The sequence below is a fragment of the Crocodylus porosus genome, unplaced genomic scaffold (assembly GCF_001723895.1).
Source record: "Crocodylus porosus isolate Cpor-Errol unplaced genomic scaffold, CroPor_comp1, whole genome shotgun sequence".
In the NCBI taxonomy this organism is placed as follows: domain Eukaryota; kingdom Metazoa; phylum Chordata; order Crocodylia; family Crocodylidae; genus Crocodylus; species Crocodylus porosus.
Window position 1 is genome coordinate 41,484,778 of NW_017728911.1, and position 10,092 is coordinate 41,494,869.

The window sequence follows — 10,092 nt, forward strand, 5'->3', positions numbered from 1 at the left end:
AAAAAAAAATCAAGAAATTGGCTGAACATAACAGATTAACCAGTACATTTATTTCTACCTTTAAATGTTACAAGAGCAATAAGCATTTAAGTTTCAATAATGCATCACAATAAATGCTGACTTGCATTTCCAAAAGCTGCATTAAAAAAATAAATAAATCAGCAAGCTGAAATAATAGCAGTGATATTGGTTCCAGCAGTCCACACTTAGACATTACTCTTATTTGGGCATCAGCATTAAATCCTGCAGTCCTTGCTCAGTCTAAATTACAAGTGAAGTCAGAGAATGTGTCTCTAATGTAGAGGAGTGCATGATTTTGCTCACTGTAGGCAGCTGAAAATACAACTGCTAGGTCTAGATTTTCTTCCCCCCATCCTTTTCAGCACTGTGCACCTGGCTTAATTGTAAGGGTTGCAAGATTTACTTTCAGTTTCATAATTATACTTCCGAGACACAACAGAAACTGCAACTTCAGTGACAACTAAAACATAACTCTACCTCACTATGACTTTCATTACAACCTGTACATCTGTTTGCTTTTGTTACATTCAGTTTGGGAGTTAAACACAAAAAAGTAAGATTTTCTCTGCTACTGTCAAAACTAAATTTAGAATCAAAGTTATTTTCTTTTTTAGAACTAATATTCTCTTTTAGAGATACAATAGCCTGCCCTTTAAACTGTGTTAACTACAGTAATCTTGGATTAAAAATCAGAGAAAACACATCATCAGTTACCAGGTCTCTGTAGGTAACAACACATTTATTCTTCTAAACGTACTTGTCTAAAAAGCTTAAAATATTATTTGTGACTTCTTTAGCAGTGGTTATTAAGGAGAAGGTTGAGAACAAAACAAGTAGGTTTTGCAGCTTGTGCATATTATAAATGTGAGCTAAAAAAGTGATGTTGCAGCAGTGATGGTCCAGAACTAAAAAGGCACTAACGCACGGTTATGAAACTAATTCGATGACTCCTGCCTATGGCAGTGATTCTCAACCAGCATTCCAAGGCCCTCTGAGGTGCCTTGAGATCCTTTTAAGGGTGCCACAGGGTGTTGCACAATGTTAGCACTGCTAGTGTGCAAACTGGATTGACAAGAGAAACAGAGATTTCAAGTAAGAATTCATACTGTTAAAACAATCATGCCCTCCTGTAGCTTGAGTTCTTCGCCAAAGAAGAATTGCTCTGTTATTTTTTGTGTAGTCCAAAAATGACTGAAAACTAAGAGCTGGCATTTTCCAAGGGGGGGGCCTCGAGACTGAGGCAGCATGTTCGAGGTCTAAAAAGGTTGAGAATCACTGCTCTAGGGAGAGGAGAGCTAGGTTTGTAGAGGGAAAAGCATGCATTTCTGGCTCTCTTGGTTTGAAACACACTGTACATAAAATTCACAAAACCCAAAATGCACAGAAAATCTTCCTTAGTCATTTTTAAAGTGTTTTACATTTTCTAAAGTTTTCTAACTCACACCATAGTGATGGTTATTTATTTGTATTTATATGCTCGTGGTTAGTTATACAAAAGGTTGTATAAACAAGATATTATACAAGAGGTTATATAAATAAGATATTATGTAAGAGGTTATACAAGAGGTAATATATAAGGATGATATATAACCTCTTGTAGAAGATTTATATATGTGTCTTTTGGCATGATATGATTCTCTCACTGCAATCATCCTAAACTCATGCAAAATGAAACATTAATCCCCCCTCACCAAGAACTGTATTGTCACATATTTCAACCAAGAAATGGAGCTTCCCTTCCAGTGGGCCTCAAACAATTAAAAATTGCATTTTTGGCCAGTTACCTGGCTTTTTCCCCATAAAATTCACACACAACCCTGTCCCCCTCCTTTAAGCCAGTAACGCCAAAGCATTTACCAAATCCCAGAGACCAATCTGCCCACTCCTGTCTCCGGCTGCCACCAACGTCCTGCTTTCTGAAGGATGGATAGCCATAGAACAGATTCGGTTTTTGACAACTTTTGTAACAGCATCTTCACTGAGGATCATACAACTCAGACTGTCTTCATATCTAGGCAACATTATTAAAATATTAATGAATTAAAAAAAAGTAAAACTAGAGAGCTCAAGAAATAAATTGTTTGATGATTACCTTTTTATGTCATAAACATGCTTTTCTGTATCCTCAGGTTTTATCTACATTATGAAAGAGAAGGATGGGGGAGGGGAAAGGACAAATTTATTTGGAGAAAAATGTATTAAGAGCTCAGACTAAATGTACATTATCAAAAAAGAGAATGTATTCTGATCAGCAATACCTCACTTATCTTTGCCCAGCTATCCAGAAACTCCTTAGTCGACACCTTGCTTGTATTCACGTCTGCAGGTACCATCTGAAGAGGTCCAGGTGGCAACAGAGGCTATTTGATAGAAATGGGGTAGAAATTATTTTAAATAAATAGCATGATTTATTTTCCTTTCAACTTTGTCCCTTAATTTATCACATTAGAAATATTAATAAGCAAAGGGAGCTCTTCAGCTCTTGTATCTTCCACACTTTACAATATTACAATGTGAAAAGGGTGCATCAAAATGAAAAACTCCTATTAAAGCATCTTATTTAAAAGAAAGGGAGGGAAATTAATTAGCAAGTACAAGTGGGTCAACAAATAGCCACCCTAATATTTTCCCCCTTTTATTTCTTCCTTTGCACCCAGCAAAGACTCTCTTCAAGGACTGCATTGCAGAATACTGACATTACTTCAGCAGCACGACAGAGAAATTTAGATCAGCTCAGAAGAATATGATTTTATCTGTTGCCTGTGCAACGTCCTCAAACAACACAGGTAAGTGTATCAGACAAAGATGAAACTAGATTAAAATCAGACCGCAGTTACAGTTAAACAAAAGCAAAACAGCAAAAATATTTGGAATGAATATTCCAAATATTCCACTCCACAATGAATCGAAGAATATTTCATATGATCAGAAATTCAATCATGAAATTACAAAGCAGGGAAATTATTTCATCAGTCTGAGGTGCAGAACATTGACTTAACTACTGAATGCTCCACTTCCATCACCAGATTACATTTTGATAGAATGGTCCAGAGCAAATTCTGTCGAGATTCATCTCAAATTTGGTTTCCACAAAACCCCTGATCACTTCCCTGAAGCAAATGACTAAGCAAGACAAATGAGGGTGAAAGAATTTGCCCTTTCCTTTAGGTACTGCACGAAAGACTTCCCAAGTATCTCCAAGGGATAGAACAAAATAGATTAGTGTCAAACATTACAAGTGACAGCCACCAACACTTAAGAAGAACCCCAGTGCTCTTTCCTGCCTGGGGCAGGGAATTGGACTCGATAATCTGCTGAAGTCCCTTCCGATCCCAACATCCAGGAATCAAAGGGCTGAATACAGAGATTGTTTTCAAAGGCTACTGACTTATTTCTTCTTTTGCCCTCCCCCATCTCACGTGTTCATCGACGACTGTTTCTGGCTGCGCAGGAAGTTCTGGCAGTGGAATTCCCGATGGGTCTACCCTCTGTAAGCGCATGGACCTTCGACGCACTGTCTCATCTTCTGCCTTTTTGGGCCTAACTCTAAAGGAATAAATACACATCAGATAATCATAGCCAAAGAACTCAGACACACCTGATTCCTCAGAAAGCCTCTCTCAGTGGCTTGGACCCCTATTTCCAGGACCTTGACAGAGACTAGTGGCCCAGTCATTCTAGAAATGTCGTTTTGCTAAAACTCTCATCTTATTTCCATCCAGTAACACCCCACTGGTAATGGCCTATCCTTCCTATGCTTACCCTTCTTCCTATGCTTCCAGTTTGCATTTACAACGCAACCTCTCTCTAGCTGCTCTACTTTTCTTTTCACAACTTTTTTTATTTATGGCATGAATTTTCCCATCACTCCCCTCCAAGACTTCATCTTTAATATTCCTTTTCATTTTCTTTCATGCAATATTTTATTTACTTCTTCCTTCTGTACCGTGGCTTGATTTCCTGCCTTTGCTTGCTTTTGCTTAATGCATGTTCTTCTAAACCTTTTAGTTATCCTTCCTCTCATATACCTAGGGCTTTTTCTTTCTTCCTCCTCATATTTCTCTTTAGCTCCCTTTCATTTCCTTTCATCATTTAGACTGATTTTTCCCTTAGCCAGCACAGCATATAAAATACTATTAAAAAAAGTGGCTCATGAATATAGTTTCATAGTAACTAGAGTCAAGAGGGACCTGAACAGATCATCTAGCCTGACCCCCTGCCACAGGCAGGAATGAATGCTGGGTTCACAAGACCCCAGACAGATGATCATCCAACCTCCACTTGAATTTGCCCAAGGTAGGGGCAAGGACCACTTCCCTGGGAAGTTGGTTCCAGATTTTGGCCACCCTAACTGTAAAATATTGCCTTCTGATCTCTAACCTAAACCTGTTCTCCATCAGCTTATTACCATTGCTCCTCGTCATCCCAGGTGGTGCTGGGGAGAAAAGGGCTCTACCTATTTGCTGATGATCTCTCCTGATGAGTTTGTAGGCAGCCACCAGGTCCCCCCTCAGCCTCCTCTTGCTGAGGCTGAACAGGTTCAAGTCCCTCAGTCTCTCCTCATAGGGCCTGTCCTACTGCCCTCTCACCAAGCGAGTGGTCCTCCTCTGAAGCCTCTCCAGGCTGGCCACATCCTTTTTAAAGTGCGGCACCCAGTACTGGATGCAGTACTCCAACTGCAGCCTGACCAACGTCGCATAGAGGGGGAGTATCACCTCTCTGGACCGGCTTGCATGACAAGGCATGGCTGGCCTTGCTGGCTGCAGTCTGGCACTGGTGGCTCATGTTCATCTTGGAATCAATAATGACTCCAAGGTCCCGTTCCACCTCTGTGCTTTCAAGGAGGGAACTCTCCAGCCTGTATGTATGCTGTGGATTCCTTCTCCCAAGGTGCAGCACCCTGCATTTATCTACGTTCAACTCCATCCTACTGTCATCTGCCCAGTTTTCTGGTCTGTCTAAATCTAGTTGCAGCCTCTCTCCCAAGTGTGTCCACCTCACCCCACATCTTAGTGTCATCAGCAAACTTGGACAGCATGCTTTTCACCCCCTTATCCAAGTCGCTGATGAAGATGTTGATGGGGTATCCCACTGCTCACATCTCGCCAGGTTGAGTACGACCTGTCCACCACTACTCTCTGGGTGCGCCCCAGCCAATTTTTTACCCATCCAACTGCGTAGGCATTAATGCCACAGTCGCTTAATTTATTGATGAGGCTAGGGTGAAAGACCAAGTCAAAGGCCTTCTTAAAGTCTAGAAAGACTACATCCACAGCGACACCATCATCCAAGGATTTAGTCACCTAGTCATAAAAGGCAACCTCGATGAGAATACCACAAAAATAGCTATTTTGGGTGGGGTTTTGATCAAAAGATACTCATGATGCTAGTTATGTTCCTTTCCTTGGAAAAATGATATAAGGAAGAATACACAGAACATAGTGAATTTGCTACAGGTGCTGTATATGCATATGGGGATTTACAGGGACAGTATAATGTAATCAGAAGTCTAGACATGCCATACAGATACTGCTTGCTGATCTCTAATGCGCTTGCTTGTGCATGTGTGTGTGTGCTCTCTAGGCCTGTGCAAGTAGGCAGCTATTTGATCTGGCTATGGATCTGGCCATGGATCTGGCCGCTTTGGATGCCAGCGATCCAATCCGGAGCTCCAGATCAGTTTCCCGCTTCGATCTGGAAGTTTTGTCACAAGTTTTGCCTATCAGCAGCTTGAGGTGCAGTTCCCCCCAAACCCCTGCATCGATCTTCTTGAAACTTGGCAGGCTTTGTGGCCTCACCCAAGGGCCATTACCCCTGCAATTTTCACCTCTCTGTGGTGTAACACATAGATGTGACACGAGTTTTACTTTCAAGAATTTGGGGTGCTGTTCCTCCCAAATCCCTGCATCTATCTTGTTGAAACTTGGCAGGCTTCATGCTCTCAGCAGAAGCTATCACCCCTGCAAGTTTCATCTTAATCAGACAAAAAACAACAACGTTATAGATATTTCATTGATTTCCCATTATAGCCTATCTCCGAGGCAGCTCTGAAGCTTTTTCGAAGTGGTTCAGAAAACCTAAAGAAGCCAGCGCTTAGATCCAGACATGCTGCTTCAGATACCAAAGCATCTGAAGCTTCTCTGGATCCAAAGCACGGTCTGAAGCCTTGCACAGCCCTAGTGCTTTCTATTATACACATTCAGGGAGAACCTCTACCCCCCATAGAATTAACAAAAAAACAAGTCACAGCATATCTCAGATATATGTTTGGGTTCTTTTACCTTTTGATCCCATGGGACTGTACTTTAGATGCTATTTTGCGAAGTCTTGCAGCTGACTGAAAAGTACAGAAATAAAAGTCTTAGAAGCATCAGATACTGTACTTTTGTGTGAAAAATTACCTAAAGATAAAGTAATTATATTGCTGTTTTAGTTACACGAATGAACAAAAATATAAGGTTTTCACATTTATTCTATCAAAACGAAGAATCAAACTTGCCCATTTTTTGCTTTGTAAATTATTTTCCTAACTTCCAATTTTTCAGACTAAAAAGGGAACCCAAGAGTCAAGCTGTGTTGCTTCTTTCTCTTGCTTTTGCTACCCATGGCAAAAAATGGCACTGAGTTCTGCAGATGGCATAAAACAGCAAAGTCTGGTTCATTTAGCTGTTCTATACCTCCCCTACAAAAACACCAGACAGAGCGTGACCAAGTAGAATTCAAAGAAAAATTCAAGAGAAAACTGTGTGTATGAAAACCGATGATATATTCCAGTTTGAAGACACAAGTAGTTTTAGTTTAACAAAAAAAAATTACAAGAGGCTGCACAAATGCTATAACATTGCTATCAATCAGGGACTTGGATTCAATACAACTGCACAGACAGAGAAGCCTAGTGGGAGATAACCAAGCGCTTGCTCATAGCATCATTTTCTCAGACATATGCAGCTCTCTAAAGCATAGCTGGTAAGCCCACCTTGGTAGAGGTGCGCACAGATAAGAAAGATGCCTTAAACTTTGGGTACTACAAAGATATCAAAGATGACCATAAACCAGCCAACCAAGGTACTGGTCACGACAGCACCGTGGAGCTCAGCAAAAGCTGACTTGCCCTGCTTCTTGGGCAGGCTCTGTGGCCTGTGCCAAGATCCATACAGCTGCAGCTAAATTAGTACTTAATTCAGTTTACAGCCTCCTCACACAATACTGTAGCTACTTCATTGCACTCCCCATACCACACACCTAGGTACTGTTTCTATTTCACTAGCTGGAAAGGAACTCTTGAATCTCAACTTTATCCCCCTCCCTATTCTGTCCACACCCCTCAACCTATAAGCAAGTGAAAAAGCGCGTGGACTTTGCCGCATCACCCTGCTGCCAAAAGAGGATGCGCAAGGAACTAAAAATAAAGAAAACACAGGAGAGAGAATGAGTCTGGAAAAAGGCTACAAAGACCAGGATCGGCATATGTACGGGAAATGAAAAATGTTACTTCCTTAGCATTTTTTAGAGTACTCCCACAAAGTATTAGATAGTAGTTAGTGTTATGTCTTATCTGAAATCTCCCCCTTCAAAATTTTAGATTAAACTTCTACCAAAAATCTTGGTTCAAAGGACAGTCCAACACTGTGAAGTCTGGTGTTTCTTGGAGTTTTTATGCTCTCCTTCAAAGCACCGGATATTGCGTACTGACGGAGACACGTTTCACAGCTACATGGACCACAGGTCATTTCTGTACGGTAATTACCATTCAAGTTAGTGCGCCAATATTTTGTGTGTACTCTCGAGAGAAACTATACAAACCTCATGCAGCTTCAGAGAAGCAAAAAAGTTAGCATTTTCTTTAATGTTCTTGAGTCTTTTTCTTTCATAGGCTGACAACTGCGAAGATCCCTCCTACACAAAATAAAGGAAGGCAATTATAGTGTTAAAAAGCAGAGTGCATACAGAGGCCAGGACTGCTGAGAAGACAAAGCACTACACAAACTTTTCTTTTTATTCTAACAAACTAGAAACATTTAGAAGATGTGACATTTCAAACATTTCTTGCATTCTTTTATAGATAAGATTTTCTCTCTCTAAGATAAGCAGACTTACGTCTTCCAAATATCTGCTACTGCATGAAGTTATGAACGGCAAAAAGTACAAGCTACCTGAAAGATGGTTTAAAAAAACCTGAAGGCCTGGAGAAAGAATATGTGTGCTGCACTGACCTCCTGTGTTGCAGGGCTTTGCCAGAATGCTGCCAAAGGGACCAAAACCAACACCGTCACACACGAGCAGCAGAGCTGCTCCCACGCAAAGACCTTTCCTATTGCTTTTCTCCACAACAGGAAAGAAGAAAACTAACTCCAGTCACGGAGTCTGATATTAAGAAGCTAATGGAAAAATTTTTGAGTTTGTGCCTTCTGGAGCACAGGTGGACATGGTAAGACTTCTGAGATGTGAAGAAATCTGTAGATAAGGCAGTTAATACGGTAATTTTAGGAAACCCTTATTAATTCCATGCGTCAAGTATCCAGGTTGTAGCTATATTGGTTTAGTGGAAACGGCAATCAGGACTCCTAGTAGAGAGATTATCTTTTATCAGACCAACAAGATGTTTGCAAGATTTTTTGCAAAAATCTTGTTGGCCTAATAAAAGACATCATCTCTACTACAAGTCCTGATTGCCTTTTTAATTCCAAACACTGGCAGAAAGCAAGCAAGTTTTACTGCAGGATGGGTGTGTTCTGTGCACATCTGTACACATGCACGCGCACACACATACACATGCACTTTTGAAGATGGATTTTTGAAGATTCGTGCTCGAGTTCTCCATGAAAGTTAAAATTGTTTTAATAAAATATTGTGCTCCTAATACGATACTGAAATAATAAGTAAGGAAGCACCCAGAATGGGCTGCTTATATCAGAATAGCGAAGCCTGTAAAGAGAGATCGTTATTAGCTTGATGATCTCGTAAGGTCCCTTCCAGCTCTAACATCTATGAAATCTCTTAAAATGATTACAGAGCGGAGATCACACATAGAAACCTCCACCCCCTTTTTTAAATTACAGGTTCATTATTTATAAAGGGAAAATTATTCAAACAAGGGGCCTTGCTGCTTAGCCCTAACTACCAGCAATAAACAGACCCCCATAATTTACAGCTTGTCTTAAGATCCTCAGTGACATCTGGCATTTCCCTACTAACAACAGGCAACATTCATTGCAGCCGAACAAAAAATAGGTTTAAAGTTGTGAAAATTCCCGTTTTATAATAAAAATGGTGCGTGTGTGCAAGCAGAGGCTGTTCGTGAAACTACAAGAATAGGTTGAAAGTTGAAGGTTGAATAGGTTGAAGGTTGAATAGGTTGAAAGTTGAACTACAAGAATAGGTTGAAACTACAAGAATAGGTTGAAAATGCTTGTTTTATTTTTCCTCTGCTTGTACTAATAAAAGTGCTGCGTGCGCATGCATGGAGACTGTGGGTGAAATGACAAAAATAGGTTGGGAGTTGTGAAAATGCTGGTTCTTTTAACAATAGTTAAAAGTTGCAGAAATGCTGGTTTTATAATACGAGAGGGGCGTGTGCAAACGCGGAGGCTGTCGGTGACATCCCAGCAAGAGTTGAAAGTTGCAGAAATGCTGGTTTTATAATACAAGTGGCGCGTGCGCAGGCACAGAGGCTGTCGGCAAAACTACAACAGCTGGGAGTCGTGCAAATGCTGGTTTTATAATACAGGCAGTATGCATGCATGTGGCCGAGGCTGTCGGTGACGCAGCAGCAGCGGGGAGGGCGGCGCGCGCGCGGGGTCTCACCAGGGCGGATCCGTCGGGGTCGCTGGAGTCGCTGTCCATGTCCACGTCCCCGTCCACGCCGGTGGCCGTGCCGGCGGGGCCGGCCGTGTTGGTGGTGAGCTCCAGCAGGGCGCGGGCGGCGCCGGGCGGCGGCGGCTCCTTGGCGCGCGGGTCTCCGCCCCACCGCTCGTCGACGCGCCGGGGCTCGTGTGGGCGGCGCGCCGGGGCGGGCAGCGGGGTGAGCACCACCCGGACGTGTCTGTCCAGTGTCCAGTCCTGCAGGGAGCA

General features: G+C 41.8%; 1 protein-coding gene across 1 annotated transcript in view; it reads right to left on the reverse strand.

Moving 5' to 3' along the window:
- The window catches only part of WDR76 (WD repeat domain 76), a 16,933-nt gene that overhangs the window by 6,224 nt on the left and 617 nt on the right, over positions 1-10,092 (reverse strand). The window contains exons 2-8 of the mRNA XM_019533197.1: positions 9,826-10,080; positions 7,825-7,917; positions 6,303-6,358; positions 3,441-3,567; positions 2,280-2,381; positions 2,114-2,157; positions 1,858-2,032 (exon numbers count right to left, since the gene is read on the reverse strand). Coding sequence (XP_019388742.1) covers positions 1,858-2,032; positions 2,114-2,157; positions 2,280-2,381; positions 3,441-3,567; positions 6,303-6,358; positions 7,825-7,917; positions 9,826-10,080 — 852 coding nt within the window. The remainder of the gene's footprint in view (positions 1-1,857; positions 2,033-2,113; positions 2,158-2,279; positions 2,382-3,440; positions 3,568-6,302; positions 6,359-7,824; positions 7,918-9,825; positions 10,081-10,092) is intronic.